Source organism: Salvelinus fontinalis, chromosome 6 (assembly GCF_029448725.1).
Source record: "Salvelinus fontinalis isolate EN_2023a chromosome 6, ASM2944872v1, whole genome shotgun sequence".
Lineage (NCBI taxonomy): Eukaryota > Metazoa > Chordata > Actinopteri > Salmoniformes > Salmonidae > Salvelinus > Salvelinus fontinalis.
Genome location: NC_074670.1, coordinates 21738460 through 21758989, shown reverse-complemented (window position 1 = coordinate 21758989; position 20530 = coordinate 21738460). Strand labels below are relative to the sequence as shown.

The following is a 20530-nucleotide window of genomic DNA, read 5'->3' as shown; positions in this document are numbered from 1 at the left end:
AGAGATCCCAAGTGATGTACAGAACAATCTTAAAAGTATCTGCTTTGGTTTAGATACAATCATCACGGAACCTCTAACACAATCAATTAATTTGACTTGGTGAAAGTCTGCTTTTTTTGGACCTAACTTGCATAGCACTTTTTCTATTTGCTTTCTTCCTTCACAGACTCCATGACATGATGACCTCATCCTAAATATTTGGTCAGATGATTCATTTGGTGTATGGTTTCCTAGAAACAAGGGTGGCTCAACTTATCCCTTTGGCTCAACTTCCTCCAGTCACCCCTATGCTTTCACTATATTATTTCATTTCTGTGCGTTGAGGTGTTGGTGGTTTGGCAGAAACTTGTGGAATAGAGTTGGCGCTGACAGGCAAATCAGTAGTCGTGGGAGATTTCTTGGTTCATGAGGTCCTCTTTCGCATAAACATATTTCCTATTGCTATGGAAATTCATAACAAACATTATCGCCACATGAAAAGAAGAGTAAATTGTGAAAGTTGCCAGGAGAATATGATATTCAGCAGCACTAATCCCACTCTCCTTTTGCTTACTGACTGGCTTATTTAATTTGTATGTGATATGACTTGATTTGATTTGGTATCCACTGCAATTACCTTTCATATTTATGTGATTATGTCCAAGCACAAAGCGCCTATAATACAGTTAATTATGCTTGATGGAATAAAGGACCGTCACTTGGCCATCTGTAGCATTCCCCACTGTGTGATGTGGGTATTAGGAAGAGAAGATGAGACATTTCCTAGTCCATGCACTACCCACCACACACACGCACACGCACGCACACACACAAATATTTATATTGCTGGATTTATACTTGCAACCCTTGGCACCAGAGGCAGATGCCACGTCATCTCCCGACGTCCTCAGACATGGATGGACATCGAATACTGACTTGTATCACAGGTGACCTGGCTGCACAGACACACATACATATACATATACACACACACACACACACACACACACACACACACACACACACACACACACACACACACACACACACACACACACACACACACACACACACACACACACACACTCTCATGCTGGCACGGAGATGCACACACATGCAAGCAGGCACATGCGCACACGCAGGCACGCACGCTTACACAAAGACAGACACACACACACACAGATAGCCGTGTCCCCTCCGTCACCGCGATGTGTTGAAAAACCTACACAGTGGTTGTTTTAGGGCCAGCGAGGCTGTGTGATTCTAAGTGCTACAGACCAACCACCAAGGCAATTCATCTGTTTGTCATTAACAGGCAATAAAAGTGTCTGCAATTTGCTTGTGTGGCAAGAAGAAGATAATCTGGGCTACAGATGTCATCAATTAGGGTTATATTAACACTGCATCCATTCCAACCAACACAGATATAGGAAGGGCCATGGTGGCAGCACTGCGCATTGTATGTGTGGGATAATTGCTCTCTTTTATCCGATATGACTGCGCCACTGGGCATCACTCACAAAAGGCTCTGCACGCCATCACACCATTCCGGGGAGGAAGAGGAGAGGAGGAGAGGGACAATGATGTTTAGGGCTACTTAATTAATTTCTGCTTCTTTGCACATATAATCAATCCATAAGCGTAATGAAGGCGATGTGAAAATAGTCTCTGTCTTTCCTCTCTGTCGGAAGGTGGAGGATCTGATGTAATGTGCTAAACATGGAGAAAGGTCAGTGTGTTGTGGGTGGGGAGGACCAGGGAGATAGGGAGGGAAAGGGAGGCGAAGGTAGAGTGAGACAGACAGAGAGAGAGAGAGAGAGAGAGAGAGAGAGAGAGAGAGAGAGAGAGAGAGAGAGAGAGAGAGAGAGAGAGAGAGAGAGAGAGAGAGAGGGGGGTTCAGGAAGAGAGAGATAGCGAGAGACACAGAGAGAGACAGGGCAGAGAAGGAGAGATGGGCAAAGGTTGAGAGAGAGAGAGTGAGATAGAGAGAGAGATGGGTAGAAGGAGAGAGAGGGAGAGGTGGAGAGAGGGGTAGAAATAGAGAGAGGGAGAGGTAGAGAGAGAGATGGAGAGAGGGGTAGAAGGAGAGAGAGGGAGAGGTGGAGAGCGAGAGGCAGAAGCAGAGGTAGAGAGAGCGGTCTAGTCTCCTCTCAGTTCATCCTATTCCCTTCAGAGCACAGTTATGTGTATCCTCATATAAACATTAGGACCAATACTGGGAAACAGACACAGGGAAACAGAAAACATTTAATACAGACAGATACGCACCAGACTGCCCTCCCAGCTCCTCCCCCGCTCTATCCATTTCCTCCCACGTTTAGTCTCCTAATTAAAATGAAGTGCAGCTAAACACGAAGTGGTGTCTGTGAGGGGAGGAGCTCTAAAACAACAGACCAGACCGAGACAGAGCCTGTTAGGGAGAGAGGAGAACTCATTCACCACCAGGCCTGTTTAGTCATCTTACTGAGAGACAGAAGTGTGACAGACTCACTTTCTGAGACGTGTTCTTTTTCATTCTAATACTGGCGTCTTTTCAGTTGTACTTTGGTTGAAATGGTTAAGCTCCAACATAGGAAGAGTTGAATATGCGTTATCTTGTTTTGTGAGAGACTTTTGACTTTGCAATTAGAGGTTGAAGAGAGACAGATAATTGAATGACTCATTCCAAGATGTCCTTGGTTCCTCTACAGTTCTCTATTGTTTCAGTTATCATATCCTATATTGTCATTCACAGATCAGTGAAGAGAAATGTATTTTTGTTAGAAAGCTTTGTTCAGTAAACAAATGTTCAATGGGTACATACTGTTCTTGGTCTGAATACGGTGTGTGTGTGTGTGTGTGTGTGTGTGTGTGTGTGTGTGTGTGTGTGTGTGTGTGTGTGTGTGTGTGTGTGTGTGTGTGTGTGTGTGTGTGTGTGTGTGTGTGTGTGTGTGTGTGTGTGTGTGTGTGTGTGTGTGTGTGCATGTATTTATGCAGTGGTGTATGTTTGCCCGTGCAAGTATAGGCAGGCGCATTTGGGTTCATTTGTTTCTCTGCTGATGAGAAAGGTTTGGCATTTAATACGGTAAACACATTTATCACCATAGACAGATAATTATCTCCATAATGTGGAAGCCTTCGGAGGCCTCCCTGGGTTGTTGTCATAGTCATCAGTGGATGTGCTGTAGACATAGATGTGTTTTGCCTTTTGTTGCTTCTGTTTGTTTGTTCAAATAACCTTGCTAGCTCTGGGGGGCACTGCAGCTCTTTAATTTAGAGAGAGGAGGATGGAGGGATAGACGGGTGGAGGAGAAGAAGAAACGGGTGGCACATCAAAAAGGAAGCGGATTAAAGAAACCACTCAGGAGAAACGCTAGTCGGTCATGGTGCTTAGGTCCTCTGTCTGACTCTGTCTGGCTCTGGATGCTTTTCTCCTTGCACCCAGTTTTCTCTCCTCCTTCTTTGCTCTTTCTGTCTGTCGCTTCCTGTTTTCCTCTTACTTTCTCTTTTTTCTTACTCTCTCTCTCTCTCTTTGTCCCAGTCCTTGGTGCACCTGTTTTCTTCTCTCCGCCCTTCTAACCCGTCTTTTCTGTTGCGTGTAGTTTTTTGATTTCTGCAATCCTGGAAACTGAAAGCTAAGAGGCAAAATGCTTAAAAAAAACTGAAATAGGCATCTGTTGAGATTCAATGATTACATGCTTGCCTCCCTTCTTTATGAGTGGGGTGATAAAACGTTACGCTATTAAATTTCCCAGTTCATAGAATAATGTGATGGCACAACGGTACGTGATTGAATGCGATTAGCATTTTCCTGTGATTTATATATTGCATATTCTCTAATTTAGTTTGTTGTGCCTGTTGTAGCTTCCCTAATCAGTGTGTAATCCTGGAGTTGATGGAAGAGGGAGGAAGAGGGGATGTGAACAGAGGAATACTTCCTTATCTATCCATCTCCATCCCAACTCTATAATTTTCTCATCAGTGTGTTGTGTGCTGTGTGACTGTGTGACAGAGAAGTGGAGGCAGCTGAGAGAAGTGAAAGGAGGGAGTCTCTCCCCTAGCTCTGTCTCTGTGATTGTGGCATTGTTCTGGTGTGTGTGTCTATGTGTGTTGAGGCTGGCCTGCCTCCTCTCAGCATCAGACAGCTAGCTAGCCTCTGGGACATGTAGACTGTGGTTTCCTGGTTGGGTTAGTCAGTTAGCTAATGCAACACCTTTGTTCTCCTAATTGCCTGCTGTGTCTGCCTCGGGGCAGAAATGAAAATGCATGAATTATTCCAGTACGATGGAATACTACAATTATGAAGTCGGTTTAACACGTTTTGCACTATATCATAGTTCCACCGTAAATCATCATAATTTATGCACATGAAACTGAGATTACTTCATCCATCACCATTTCTCTAGAAAGGCCAAAAATACAGTGAAGGAAATTGGTGACATTTTCCTTACTGACAACATGGTGTCCAAATCTTGAAGGGCCCGGATGTATGTGAATCTCGGTCTTCTTTGGTCCTGCCTTGGTTTGTTCACCATTCCTGTGGAATAGATTGTGTCTTAATAGCCTGCTGTACGTCTGTCTGCTGGCTTCTCAAACACACAATCAGTAAAGAGGGGGGTAGTAAGAGGAGCACTGGGAGGCAGCACAGGAAGTGCTCCCAGTGCATGCTGTGTGAGTGTGTGTGTGTGTGTTTATGTATGTATGTATGTATGTATGTATGTGTGTGTGTGTGTGTGTGTGTGTGTGTGTGTGTGTGTGTGTGTGTGTGTGTGTGTGTGTGTGTGTGTGTTTGTGTGTGTGTGTTTGTGTGTGTGTGTGTGTGTGTGTGTGTGTGTGTGTGTGTGTGTGTGTGTGTGTGTGTGTGTGTGTGTGTGTGTGTGTGTGTGTGTGTGTGTGTGTGTGTGTGTGTGTGTGTGTGTGTGTGTGTGTGTGTGTGTGAGGCACAGGTGCTGATGGATGGACTAGTTGCAGACGTTGATAAAGAGACCAGCAGCTCTTTCTTTCTTGCTCCTGTTCTGTTAAAGTCGCATCCATTTCATTAGTGTCAGGCTCGTCTGGTAAAACGCTGCTAAATCCTGCTCCCTGGACACCTTGGGCGGAAGGTTACTCTAGGTCGGAGGAGTGTTTAAACAGGGCAGGAAGGGAGCATGTGTGCTGATTCAAGGTGCTACCCACTAAATGTACGGCTCCAACCTTTCCCTACCCAGGATCAAAATGATATGCTCCGAAGACCCAATTGTGCGCATGGGGTGTGGGGACTGGTGGGTACATGCATGGGGTGTGGGGACTGGTGGGTACATGTATGCAATAGGTGTCCTTTTGTACAGTAGTTTCATGTTTCAAGTATTTCATTTTTTTTTTTGAGATCATACCAGCTGGATTACAGATTCAGTTTTAGTCAGACAAGTTTAGTGTTTCCAAATCCATGTCTGACATCTCTGCTCCCTCCAGAACTAGAACTGTTAGAAGGTAATGAAATAAGCTCTGCTGTGTTCATTCAGACAGTTTTCATAGCCTCACTGCTAGTGGAGACAGACACACTGCATTCAACGGAGCAAGATCAACAATGTTAATTGAGTGGCTCAGTATTGTGATTCAGCCTGCCTCCTCCACAGTAGCTAGTTGGAGTATGTGCTTGTGTACCAGTGGTGGGCTTGTGAATCACAATACTGAGTGTCAGATGCTACTAGTGCCAGACATGTTCTTCCAAGAACTGGCCCGCCTGGCCACATTTCTCTCTAGTGTAGGCTAGGACACAGGGGCTATGTCCCAAATGGCACCATATTCCCTATAGTGGACTATTTTTGAGCCATAGGGCTCTGGTCTCATAGAGGCCTGGTCAAATGGATAAAGGGACTAGTGTGCTATTTATGGCTCATAAGGAGCCTTTCCACTAGGCTAGCCCTCAAATCCTAATGGGGTGGAGAAGAGTTCATGGCCTGTAGCCACGACCATGGAGGAAATATCCATACAGTATATACATGGACAGTGTCTGCGGGAATCATTTCCTGTGTTTTTGAAAAGGTAAATATATCTTACCGTCTTAAAAGTATATGGTACATTTTTTAAATATTTATTTAAAAAATAATGGTAGTGGTAGCAGTTGTAGGAATAAACTATAATTGGAAACAAAAAAATACGAACACAGCCAATTTTTTTTTTCTACAAATGAATCAAGCTGTACACAATCCAAAACTGGATTTGGGGAAACAGGCTATGGGTACTGTGAAAGACAATACAGCCTACTCACAAACAAATATGTTCCTTTTCAGAGCTTACAGAATCCTGGCAAAGCCAGGGTTGCGTTCAGTACAATAGAACCAGTGGAGGCTGCTGAGGGGAGGACGACTCATAATAATGGCTGGAAAGGCGTCATTGGGATGGTATTAAACACATCAAATAGTTGGTTTCCTCCCCTCAGCAGCATCGACCGGATAGAATAGTGTGCAACATTGAATTAAACAGAAGCAGTGCTGTACTGAACGACCAAAACGTTGTGCTTATGGTGGTTCAGAGGGAAGTTACCGTATGGTGTACTGCATGTCACGTCTGCTCCCGCTCTTCCCCCCCTGGCACTTGAGGGCGCCAGGCTGCCCTGCATCACTCACTCCTATCATCCATTACGCACTCCTGCCTTCCCTCGTCACGTGCTTCAGTGATATAGGACTCACCTGGGCTATCTCATCACCTGTTATTGCCTCCCCTATATTTGTCAGTTCCCCAGCTCTGTTCCTCGCTTCTGCATTGATTGTTTTTTGTCTTTGTTTTCTTGTATGCTGACGCTGTTCCTGTCTCGTTCCATGTCCGTTCCTTATTAAATGTCTGACTCCCCGTACCTGCTTCGTCTCTCTAGCGTCATCCATGTGACACTGCATGAGTTTTACGATTTCAGATGGTCACACCTATATTTATCAGCCCACAACTTGCCACACCCACCAAACGGAAGCAAACGTACCTCAAAGACTGTTCAAGAACGGTGCGCACTGTTTTAGGGAAACGTGTCATTCATTAAAAACTGTCATGCAACATAGCAAACGTTGAAGCAAACTGAACGCACCTCAGGTAGAAATGCCAAGTGCTACTCTGGACAAAAGCATTGCCACAACAACAAGTTGAAGCCCCCTTTTGCGAACCTAAGGGCATTAGAAACATCTAAAAGAAGACTATCATCATCATAATACTATTCACAGACCATTCTCAATTAAACCAGTATACATTTTCAATAAACAAAGTAATCAATTGACAAAATGACAGAATCCACGGGAAAAGGGGTGCCCGCTTCTCGAGCATCCGCGGGATACAGGCTACATAGATCTGCTGGCATGCCTCGTATATAACGTGGACATGCACGAGCGAAGCTTCCAGAAGCAACAATGAACAAACACAATGGAAGCACTCAAAATGCACAAATTGAAGAAAAATACATTAACTCAAATGACACAGAAGACTGGGGCTCTTGTTAACAATTTAATAGTCAAACACATGTTTAAAATCAGTAACAAGGTTTGGGCACATAATTTAGCAGACAGTGAACAAGGGAGAGCATGCAGGGCTTACATTTCAGCAGGAATGTGAGACAGGTCGCATTCATAGTGTTCTATGCCAAACTTTGCCCAATCTGCTGCTTTTGCTTTGTTAGACATAGAAAACGTACTGCCATACAGGGATCCAATGGTCTGCATTTGTCTTAGTATTGTATTTGATCTCAGGGGAGATGGGAATGTTTAAGAGGCTTTTGGATCAGCTTGATTGATCAGTGAAAACCTGGATGTGGTGTCTGGTGTCCCTGACTCCTCCAGTAAGCCTGCTATATGCCCTCTCCTGGCTGTCTCCATCTGAAATCCATACAGGTCTGAGAGAGCCAATGCAACTGCATCATGAGGTATCCAAAGTGATAATGACCGTTTGATAGGAGTAGTTACTGTTCTACCATGAAGCAATTTTCCACACCAAAATTGTTTTAGAATGAAATAGTTTGTATTTCAGTATTATGGTTTGTAATGAAGGACAACTATCCATTTAAACAACAATATGTTTTATTGACATTGACCTGTTCACTTTTAGCCCTGCTAATGGCTTTAGTGTTAATAATTGAAAACAAACGAAGCTATTGATCACACTGTGGCAAGCTAGAGCAAAGGCACAGCGATAATGAATGACTGCAGGTGTTTATATTTTTGTAATTAATAGCCGCGTAATTGGACAAATTAGTGTGCTCACTGATCAAATATGAGAGGAGACATCTTAAACAAGCCATTGTCTCTCAGGAAGGGACCGTTCTGCACTTGACTAATGAACCAAAACAAAGCTAGGCCTATATAATATCATCCTTCTGTCTGGTGGTTACACATACTTCACATTTTCAGAGAGCTGAATGAACTGGACATATGGTTCTCTTCTCAAGTCTCGCTGACTGTGTCTAACAATATTCTGCTGTGTCAGTTGATTTATGTACCTTCAAAAAGTATTCACACCCCTTGACTTTTTCCACATTTTGCTGTCTTACAGCCAGAATTTCAAATGGATTAAACTGATATTTTTTCTCACACATCTATGCATACAATACTTCATCATGACAATGTGAAAACATGTTTCTAGAAATGGTAGCAAATTTATTGGAAATGAAATAAAGAGATATCTCATTTACGTAAGTATTCACAGCCCTGTGTCAATACATGTTAGAATCACCTTTGGCAGCAATTACAGCTGTGAGTCTTTCTGGGTAAGTCTCTAAGAGCTTTGCACACCTGGATTGTATAATATTTGCCCATTATTGTTTTCAAAATTCTTCCAGCTCTGTCAAATTGGTTGTTGATCATTGCTAGACAACCATTTTCAAGTCTTGCCATAGACTTTCTAAACTGTAACTCTGCGCCTTAGGAACATTCACTGTCTTATTGGTAAGCAACTCTAGTGTAGATTTGGCCTTGTTTTTTAGGTTATTGTTCTACTGAAAGGTTAATTAATCTCCCATTATCTGGTGGAAAGCAGACTGAACCAGGTTTTCCTCAATGATTTTGCCTGTGCTTAGCTCCATTCTGTTCATTTTTATCCTGAAAAACCTCCCAGTCATTAACATGCATACCCATAACATGATGCAGCCCCCACTATGCTTGTAAATATCAACAGTGGTACTCAGTAATTTGCCCCAAACATAACGCTTTATATTCAGGACACAAAGTTTCTTTCTTTGACACATTATTTGCAGTTTTACTTTAGTGCCTTGTTGCAAACAGGATGCATGTATTAGAATAGTTTTATTCTGTACAGGCTTCCTTCTTTTCACTCTATCGTTTAGGTTAGTATTGTGGAGTAACTACAATGTTGTTGATCCATCCTCAGTTTTCTCCTGTCACAGCCATTTTAAACTCTGTAAATGTTTTAAAGTCACCATTGGCCTCATGGTGAATTCCCTGAGTGGTTTCTTTCATCTCTGTTTACTGAGTCAGGAAGGACGCCTGTATCTTTATAGTGACTGGGTGTGTTGATACACCATCCAAAGTGTAATTAATAACGTAACCATGCTCAAAGGGATATTCAATGTCTACTTTTTTTAACCTATCTATCAATATGTGCCCTTCCTTGCGAGGCGTTGTAAAACCTCCCTGGTCTTTGTGGTTTAATCTGTGTTTGAAATTGACTGCTCAGCTGAGGGAGCTTACAGATAATTCTATGTGTGGGGTACAGAGACGAGGTAGTCATTCAAAACTCACTTTAAATACTATTATCCATACGACTTATGTGACTTTTAGCAAATTTTTACTCCTGAACTTATTTAGGCTTGCCGTAACAAAGGGGTTAAATACTTATTCAAGCTTTTCATTGACTAATTTGTAAAACATTTGAAAATCAAAATTCAACTTTGACGTTATGAGGTATTATAAGATGCATTTCATCCATTTTAAATTCAGGCTGAAACACAACAAAATGTGGAAAAAATGAAGGGATGTGACTTCTTTCTGATGTATCTGGGTTGTAATGGAGAACCAGCTATGCACAAACTGAGACTGGTGGTGAGAGTATAAAGGAAATAGCTAATTATTCATCTCTTATCTTCTTGATTTACTGGTGTATTTGCTGTTATAGTGATGTGCCCTCTCAGGTCAAAATATCTCTCTTATCTCTTTCTCTCCAGGTTCTCCTGAACGTCTGGATCGACTGCCACACACAATCATGGACAGATCACTGGACCTCTGAGTGCAATCTTCCTCTTTCTCCTCCTCCTTCCTCCTCCGCCTCCTTCCTCCTCTTCCTCCTCACCCTCCTCCTCTTCCTTCCTCCTTTTCCTCCTCCTCCTCTCCCCCTTGAAGGTCCCACCTGGTTGCCAGAAAATCAGTGAGGCAGAAAGACAGATCGACAAGAGGTTTCAACAAACCCCTCTGGTCTTTCAATTCATTTGGTAACCATGACGACCACTTTTTCCCCCTCCTTATCTGGGCACCTGGTGAACCCCCAAGTCCCCCTGCCATCATCATTGATGCTTCTGCTGCTGATACAACTGTTTAGTTGGTGCCCGGCTGCTCCCTCAGGGCCTGAGTCAGACACCTGCTCCACTCTGGTCCAGAGCCGATTCTTCGGCCACTTCCTGTCCTCCTCCACTTTCCCCACGGCACCCTGCTCCTGGACCCTGCAGAATCCAGACCCGCGCCGCTACACCATCTTTATCAAGGTAACCAAACCTACCTCCACAACGGACTGCATTCCCCGGCAGCTCCGCACATTCCAGTTTGACTCGTTTCTGGAGACCACGCGCACCTACCTGGGCATGGAGAGCTTCGACGAGGTGGTCAAGCTGTGTGACTCTTCATCCCCTGTGGCCTTTCTAGAGGCTGGGAAACAGTTCCTACAAATAAGGAAAGGGCCGCCTCGGGCCGGCATGGAGGTCACCACCCCTAACGCTGGCGAAGATGGGGAGTTTAAGACAGAGTACCTGGTGGTGGGGAAGCGTAACCCCAGCATGGCAGCGTGTCAGATGCTGTGCCAGTGGCTGGAGGACTGCCTGGCATCCAGCACCTCTCACAGGCCCTGTGGTATCATGCAGACCCCCTGCCAGTGCTGGGAGCCCCCTCCTCCTCCACAGCTCAGCGAAGGGGATGGATGCTACAGGAACGGGTTCTATCTGGAGAACTGCCTACCCAGCGCCAATGAGAAGAGTGATAATGACAGCAACGGTGAGTGGAATAGTTCTCTGGTTTTAGTTATGGGCATTTGTGGAAATGTTTTGGCCAACTTGTGATGCCGTTTTGTCTATTGGAGGAGAGCTTGTAGGCGAGGCTTGTGGCTCACTTGGTCATCTTGTCTGTATAGCATGCCATTTCATGTTAAATGGGGGGCCTCTGTGGTCCAGGTCCATCCATGAATGTGTAGGGAGCCTCGTATTCTAACCTGTCAACATACAATGAAACACTTATTTAAAAGGAAAGAACCAAGTAATTGACATAGCCACCTCCTGATTATTTCCGGACAATTTGAGGCAATTTTTGTTCAAATGACTATGCAGCATCAAGTAAAGTGCTCTGGCTAGGTCACAGAAAGCAGAAAGGCCGTGAAAGATCAGTAGAATGACAGTAGCTCATAGACAGAACAGAGATGGTATAGGGTTTCAGCTGATGGGTTCTGAGCTGAATGACCTTGGCAGGAAGGCGCCGTGTCCTGTCTCTCTGTGGTTGGGGAGAGAGACACTGGATCGGCCTGAGGGAGGCTGGGACTGTGGAGGAGGATGTGGGTGTGATATGTTATAGCTGCAGGATGGAGATGGAGGGAGGTAGAGATGGGCAGGGAGAGATGGAGAGAGGGGGAACTGGATGGACAGAGAAGGGAGGCTGGGACTGGGGAGGAGGATGTGGGTGTGATATGGTATAGCTGCAGGAGGGAGATGGAGGGAGGTAGAGATGGGCAGGGAGAGATGGAGAGAGGGGGAACCGGATGGACAGAGAAGGGAGGCTGGGACTGGGTGAGGAATGTGTAATATGGGATAGCTGTAATGGCGGCTCAGAGTGGGGGGAGTGGGTGTGTGTGTGAGGGCGGTACACAGGAGATGAGCTTTATATTATGGGGACTCTAGCTAGCTGGATCTCTGTGTATGGCTGCTCTGAGCAGGGGGTGATGCACAGGAGAGAGGCTATAGGGGCTTGGATAAGGTTAAGGGTCTGTAGTTGGTTAGATGTGTGATGATGTTGTGTGATCCTGGCTCCCCTCCCCAAGCCTGGACCTGACAGACAGGCTGATAACTGAGAGCTCCATCCCTGAGGGAGGCTAGGGCTACTGCCTGCCAATGGGTTGAACCATTGCTCTCCCCATCCCCCTCTTCTCCTTCTCCATCCATCGTTCTCTTCTCCTCTCACTCTCTGCATGACTTCCTCTTATCAGCCTCTGGTCTCTTCTAGGGCCGGGACGATGCCCTGGATTCGACATTTTGAATATTGAGATATTAAAGACATGATAGATCACTCACATAGTATATAAAGGAGTGAGATCTGTAGAAAGACAGAGTGGCTGGGGAATGTGCTGGTTGGACGGGAGGAGATCCCAGGATTGCTATAGGGGAGACAGATGGACATCTGTGGATTAGGCAAAGGAGGGGTTGAGGTCAGGAGGTCAGGTCAGATCCCCTGAAGGGAGTAATAAGGGTTTACTACCATTTTCCTGTGGAACCATAAGATGTAAGGATTGGAGAGAAGGAGGAGTGTCTTAAGTGGGATATATATATCTGTGATGGTGAGACATGTTTGGCTGTCTGAATTACAGCTGTACAGAACCTTTGGGAAGAATTCAACTTGGTTAAAGCTTCTCTAGTGTCCGTGAGTAATTTACTCTGAAAAATAAGAATCTAACACCAGTATCGCAATGCATTAGTATGGTGGCAAAAAAACAAAACACAAAGCAGGTTTCACTTCTTAAGGAAAACAGCCCTAGTGTTGGAAACAATCATCGTTGTGTTGTCATCCAGAGTCACATGCATTTATCTTCCAAGGTATAGCACACAATATTTTACATACAGCAGGTTTTTAAATGACTAAAGAGTTAGGTCTGCTTCATGTTTACATTTTTGCCATGGAAAAATTATCACGATACTGGTGTCATCACAGCCCTAGTCTCTTCTTCTCAGAGCACCCAGCCCTCTCCCTCCCTCCGAATCTCTTCCCTCCATCTTCCCCTCCATCCATCCATCCATCCTTCCTCTCTCTCTCTTCTCTATCACTTCAGCCTCTGGTCGAACCTCTCCCTCCCCATCCCTCCCTCAATCGCTCCCTCCCCATCCCAGGCCTATAGGCTGATTCCAGGCTGATGGAGGAGACTCAGTCTAGCAGCCAGCCAAGCAGAGCTGATGTTGTGGGTAGTATCTCATGGCGTCTTCTCCCCCCTGTCTCCTCTCCTCTCTCTGCAGCTAATGTTCCCTGTCACCAAGACTCTCCTCTCCTCTCCTCTCCTCTCCTCTCCTCTCCTCTCCTCTCCTCTCCTCTCCTCTCCTCTCCTCTCCTCTCCTCTCCTCTCCTCTCCTCTCCTCTCCTCTCCTCTCCACACTAGGCTAGTTATCCTTCTTATGTAATCCAGATCATGGGTGTGGTCTGGAGGTACATACAACACCGACTTGGCTGGGTACATCTAGAAAGAGGTGGATTCTTCATATTAATATTCTCTTCCTACTCTTTTTTATTTATTTCTTTCTTTCTCTATCTATTTATGTATCTCTCTCAGTCTCTCTCTCTCCCTCAGAATAGCAGGGCCTCTCAGGTCAAAGTGAACTGTGAGGATATTCCTACACCTCTCTGAGTGGCAATTGAACCCCCACTGACCATGGGGAGACAGTCGATGGATGGATGGCTAGCTGGATGGATGGATGGGTAGGTTAGTTGAGGATGAATCGAGAGAAGAAAGGAAAATGGATTCTGTGTGGGAATGGGCTGGGAGCCAGACTGGCTTGCTGTGCTGAGGAGGAGAGGAGTGATGAGCGGAGAGGAGAGGAGTATGAGATGAGATGACTGTTTAAGGGTTTGGGAAGTGAGCAGTTGAGACAGAGGCCTTCATGGCACTGTCTGTCTCTAAGGCCTCACTCAGCACACGATTAATGGATCCCTGTCTATCTCACCATCAGTCTTCCCTCCATCTCTCTCTGTGTCTCTCTCTTGCTCACTCTCTCTATGGAGAGGAGAGACGTCACTTCCACACTTCCTCCCGTCCACACATCTATCCCTTTCACATGGAGAGCAGATGGCTGGAGTAGTCAGTTAGAGGTCAGGCCTTTGGAGAGCAGGCCGACACTGGTAGCAAAGAGGAAGAGAAGGGAGGCAGCTTTCATTTGAATGCTGGGCCTGTGTGTGTGTGTGTGTGTGTGTGTGTGTGTGTGTGTGTGTGTGTGTGTGTGTGTGTGTGTGTGTGTGTGTGTGTGTGCGTGCGTGCGTGCATGCGTGCGTGTGAGTGTGAGTGTGTGTTGCATGGTAGGAAGACAACATGGAGCAGAAGAGGATTAATTTCTCACTCAACAGAAGACAGTAGGGAAGGCAGTGACAAAATAAAGGAGGGATTTGAGAGACAAGGAGAGAGACAAAGAGAGATGGAGAAGAGGGAAATATGGGTGTGGGGACGTGAGATGGAGAAAATGAGAAGATGGGAGAAAGACAGAAAATTGACAGAAATGAGATTGAGAAGCGGGGAGTAAGAGTAGTTCAAGGGGACTGGAAAGGAGGGAGGAGATGGGAAAAGAGAGAGAGGAGAAAAATGTATTCATGACTTGCATTTTTCTTTATGGTGGTTAGATGTTAGCAAAATGCTGACGTTAAGTAAGATGAATGTGTGTGGCAGTTTATGTCCCGGAGAGGACAGCCTCTTGTGCACACTCACACACACACTCTCTCACACACACACACACACACACACACACACACACACACACACACACACACACACACACACACACACACACACACACACACACACACACACACACACACACACACACACACACACACACACACACACACACACACACACACACACACACACACACCACCCCCCACACAGCTTAGCTGTGAGGTTGCTAAACTAAGGGATATCAAACCACTGCTCCCAGAGGAGAGGGGAGGAGAGTCTTATAGCAAGTGTAATGCATGAACACCTCTTCCCACACACACTACACTACCTCTCTCTGTCTCTGTCTCTCTCCATCTCTCTCCACAGGAACACTCTCTCTCCCTCTCTTGTTGGGCAGATAGTTGCACACACTGGTCCCTCGTGACAGAGAGTGGGTGGCTGACAGAGTGCTGAGAGAGAAGCTGAAGATTGTGGTGCCTGTGTGTGTGGACGTGCTTATCTATTCTTGTGTGGACCAGAAGTCTCCCCACGAATACTAAACACACAAAAATTTGACCAACTGTGGACATTTTGTTAGTCCCCTCAAGGTTAATGCTATGTTTAGGAGGTTAATGGTCAAGGTTAGAATTAATGTCAGGGTTAGAATTATGTTAAGGGTTAGAGATTGGAACTTGGGTTATGGTTAGGAGCTAGGAGCTAGGGTTAGTTTTAGGGTTAGAGATAGGAATTAGGGTTAGTGTTAGGGTTATGGTTAGGAGCTAGGGTTAGTTTTAGGGTTAGGGTTAGGAGCTAGGGTTAGGTTTAGGGTTAGGGTTAGTTTTAGGGTTAGGGTTAGGAGCTAGGGTTAGTTTTAGGGTTAGGGTTAGGAGCTAGGGTTAGGTTTAGGGTTAGGGTTAGGTTTTGGGTTAAGTTTAGAGTTAGGGTTAAGGTTAGGGTTAGGGTAAGAGTACAGGTTAGGGTTAGGTTTAGGGGTTAAGGAAAATAGGATTTTAAATGGGACTGAATTGTGTGTCCCCACGAGGTTAGCTGTGGGAGTTTATTTGTGTGTGTGTGTGTGTTTATGTGTGTGTGTGTGTGTGTGTGTGTGCTGTGCTCCCTGATGTGTGTGTGTGATATGTAGCCTAGTGTGTGTGTGTGTGATGTGTAGCCTAGTGTTAGCCACCGGGTGTCTGTGTGGTTTGGATCAGGCCAGACTGTGGAGTGAACAAGGACAGTCAGACTGTACTCTGTTCAACACACCAATACTCGTTGGATGGGGGCTAACGCAATGCTACAGTACCATAGCTAACTCTGCAGAGCGAGTGTGACAGGCTTGTATACGAAAACTACTATTGTCATTTCTTATAGAGCCCGGCTGTTCTATACTCAAGTACAAGTGTGGAAGCCCTATTTAAAATATATCTTCATTGAAACACACATTTTCAAAATGAATCTTCCTTTCTTCCTATCTCTCCCTCTTCTGTATGTGTAGTTGTCCTGGTGAACATGTTGAGGGATGGTGTCTCTCTCCTCTCATAGTTCCAACAGATCCACCACCTCAGGTCCCTCTAAGGCTTTATTCAAAATGCTTATTTTAATTAAGCAATTTTACTGACAAATCAGCAGTTGCTACATCCATTTAATGATACATAAATGATCTGTACCCACTGATTATTCAATAATATAACTTGTAAATGCCACATGAGCTCAGTTCAACTGTTGTACCCCATCAGAACCCTAAAATACAAGCTTGTTTTATTCCAATGTTTGTAAACAAAGTAAATGTAAACATACACTGTATAGACTTAAAACATGGTTAAACTATAATGTTGATATCATGGAGTCCTTGCATCCATAGCTCTGTCTATTTGAGAGCGGTTACATTTCTCCAGCCCCATCCCTCAGCTTTCACCGAAACAGGGGCAGGGAGATGGCTTTGTTATTGTTTATTTTGCTGATTGCCGCTTTAATGTGTGAAGATAAAAGATCAGCTCCAGTTTTTGGCTGGCGAGCATACGGACGTGTGTATGCCTGTCTGCACAGTTACTGTGTGTAACTGTAACTGTGTAACTGTGTGGATAATGGTTAGCATTGGACTGTGGTGTGTGTCTGTGTGCGTGTGTGTCTGTGTACATGTGTGCGTGTGTGTGTGCATGCGTGTGTGTGTGTGCATGTGTGCGTGTGTGAGTGCATGTGTGTGTGTGCATGTGTGTGTGCGTGTGTGCATGTGTGTGTGTGCATGTGTGCGTGCGTGTGTGCATGTGTGTGTGTGCATGTGTGCATGTGTGCGTGCGTGCAACCTATTGCACTGCTCCAGGAATTCCTTGTTGCTCTGACAGGCAGCTCGTCACTGCTCACAGCCGATGCACCTCTCTCTCTCCCTGTCTTTCACTCTGTCACAACTCCGCCTTTCTCTCTCTCCCTCTCTATCGCTCTCTCCTTTACACTTGGAAATTCTTCCTGATCTGTAGTCTTTCACTTTCTTAATTTCCTTGGTTTCTTGTCAGTGCCATTGGTCTGTGTGTCTCTGTGTGTGTGTCTCTCTGTGTGGGTGTGTATGTGAGTGTGTGGTGCGTGTGTGTGTGTGTTCTCTCCCTAAAGCCACCTTGGGATACGATACGAGCTGTAGCAGGGCTTTAAATGCTAGACTGAGGCTCTTTCTGTCTTTCTTCAGATTTGATGAGAGGGAGAATGAAGATGAATGTCCTCTGATCAGGCAGCAGTGTACAGTTTACTGCCGCCATGCGCCCAAAGGCACTGCAAAATGTCATTGTGTGTATGTGTGCCTTTGTCTCTCAATGTGTGTCTTCATAAAGGTTTGTGTGTGTACGCCTGGGTGCCTATGTGTGTCTGCTAAGAGAGTGTGCTAGTGCGTGTGTGTTTGTGTGTGAGAGTGTTTGTCTCTGTGCCCTTGTTAAGGATGAGGCAGCAGCTCAGTGGGATGTACTGGATTTTTTCTCTCTTCTCGTTGGTGATATACCCAGGAATGACATGCAGAGGTGGTATGCTGTCAGAGCGCCCGCCTCCTACACACACACACACACACACACACACACACACACACACATACACACACACACACACACACACACACACACACACACACACACACACACACACACACACACACACACACACACACACACACACATGCGCGCGCATACACACACATATACACTCTGTCTGGTCAGGCCCAGGAGAAGAGCTCATTAGCACAGACATGTCACGTGTGCTCTTTCAAACCAAACCCACACACAAACCCACAACCACACACACACACACACACACACACACACACACACACACACACACACACACACACACACACACACACACACACACACACACACACACACACACACACACACACACACACACACACACACACAGGCTCCAGGGCCCCCTCTCTCCAGCACACCACTCAGGCAGGGGGAGATAGGACCTGAGGTTTGCCCTGACCCCCCTTCCCTCCTCATCCACCTCCTCCTTCTCTTTCTCTATCCCTCCATCCCTCCGTCCCTCTCTTTCTCTGTGAGTCACAATGCCATCCCACGCTGTGTGGGGAGAGAAGGGCTTCAGATGTATGAGAGTATTACAGAGCGTGGTAAGAATCTACCACAGTGCACTCTGTGCTAGGAGTGTGTGTGTATGTGTATGTGTGTGCATTTGTACGTGTGTATGTGTGTGTTTGTTTCTCTCACTCGCTACACGTCCTACAGGGCAGGGGTCCAGTAGTAGCTGTCCTTGGTTTTTTTAAACTGGTAACCATTCCTTTAGACTATGTAAATGAAGCAGTGTATTGTAATGTCCTTGGTTGGTAAATGAGAGACAGTAGGAGGGAGAATGGCAACAGTGACACTTTCATTAGAAGAGGTACCTGGTGGGCTCCAGAACGAGTTAGAGAGACCGGAGGAGGATGAGGAGAAGAGGAGGAGGAAAGAGGATTTCAGTGGTGGGGATTGTTTTAAGTCCCTCTAACTCTGCACACTACACATACACACACACACACACTCACACACACACACACACACACACACACACACACACACACACACACACACACACACGCACACACGCACACACGCACACACGCACACACGCACACACGCACACACGCACACACAAACACACGCACACACACACACACACACACACACACACACTGCCCAGGAGGAAAATGGAGGGAGGTGAGGGGGTGGGCAGTTTACTCACCATGGAGGAAATAGATACAGAGGCCCTGGCCGTAACCATAGGAACACATTAGCCTGACACCTAGCACATCGAGGACGGCTTGTAAGTAACAACCTGTAAACAACCTCCAGCTGGAGTCAAACTGTTTTTCTTTTATTGAGTTAAGGTCAAATCATTTGCAGCTTTTCTCGCTTTCCAACATTTCTCATCTCAGACACAAACAAGACGAAAACAAACGTTTTCTGGATGAATTCAGAACCAAAGAAAATGTGTTGTTTTCAAAACTAAAGTGTTTATTTTTAACAGAAAAACAGGTTTGTGTGTTTGTGCGTGCATGTACGTACGTGCATGGGTGTGTGTCTGTGTGCATGTGTGTGTGTGTCCTTGCGTATTCGTGCTCCTATATTTTCGCTCCCACAAAGATTTGCTAGCCCCTTATCAGAGCAGGTGTTTCTGCTTGAAGATGGATGTGTCTGGAGAAAATAAGAGAAGCCTGGTTACTTCTCCAACTCCCTCTCTCTCCGTCTCCCTGTCTGTCTGTCACTCTGATAGAGAAAGTAGAATAGCCACCATTTGATCCCTACCAGTCAAAGAACCTTTTGAGCGTTTTCTTATCGCGCCCTCTGAAGTGAAGCATCCATCTTCCGAATTGAAATGTCTGCCTGACTGACCTGCACCTGTGAGCATACAGCCCCTCCACCTGATAGGTATTTATAGACAATAGGTCCATTCAGCCGGACTAATGGGAAGGTAAAGGCTGGAGATGGGCTCACAGGTTATGTTAAAGGGATGTTGTTTAAAGGGATGTTGTGGTGTAAAGGGATGTTGTGGTTTAAAGGGATGTGTTACGTTGATGGTTAGAGGAGGTTCTGTTTTGTGTTGTAGAGGTTGGAGCTGGTAACTGTCAGGGTGTGGCATGGAGGGACAGATGTTGGGGTAAATTCCATTTATATTCAGTGAATTATTCAGGAAATGAATTAAAATTCCAATTTGAAAATGGAAAATAAATATTTATTTTCAATGAGGATTTTTACATTGTTGAATAGGAAAAGGGATTCCAAACGTGGTTGTTTACAGTATGTTGGTTAAAGTTATCAGGGGTATAGGACTAAGTAAGTTGGAAGGGAAGCACATGGGGGTTAGAGGGGACAGGGGGTTAATGCCACCATTGACCTAGTAGGGGTTAAGGTTGGCAGCTGGAACTGATGGATAGGAGGTTAGACAGGGTAGGGGGTAATGACACCAGAGGATTGAGGATGGGAACTAAAGGATAGGGGGTTAGATAGGGTAGGGGGTAATGACACCAGAGGATTGAGGATGGGAACTGAAGTGCATGGAGTATAATGTCACTGCCAAACTGGTAGGGGTGTTGATGTGGTGCTGGGAGGTTTGACGTTGGAACTGAAGAATAGGAATTTTAGATGGGGTTAGAGGGAATAGGCGGTAATGTCACCATAGACCGGGTAGGGCTTTTGATATAGTGCTGGGAGGACACCTGAGTTTAAGCTTCCTGGCCACAGAGGGAGAGGAGGGAGGGAGAGGGATCGATAGGATGGGATTGTGTGAGTGCTGCTGTTCAAATATTTATCCA

The 20530-nt window shown here is 45.5% G+C and overlaps 1 protein-coding gene across 11 annotated transcripts in view; it reads left to right on the top strand.

The window, feature by feature from the left end:
• LOC129857335 (adhesion G protein-coupled receptor B1-like) overlaps positions 1-20530 on the top strand; it is a 90886-nt gene that overhangs the window by 21906 nt on the left and 48450 nt on the right. For all 11 annotated transcript variants that reach the window (XM_055925468.1, XM_055925472.1, XM_055925469.1 and 8 more), the window contains one exon: positions 10094-11129. In XM_055925468.1, the coding sequence (XP_055781443.1) occupies positions 10364-11129 (766 nt within the window). In that variant the 5' untranslated portion in view covers positions 10094-10363. The remainder of the gene's footprint in view (positions 1-10093; positions 11130-20530) is intronic.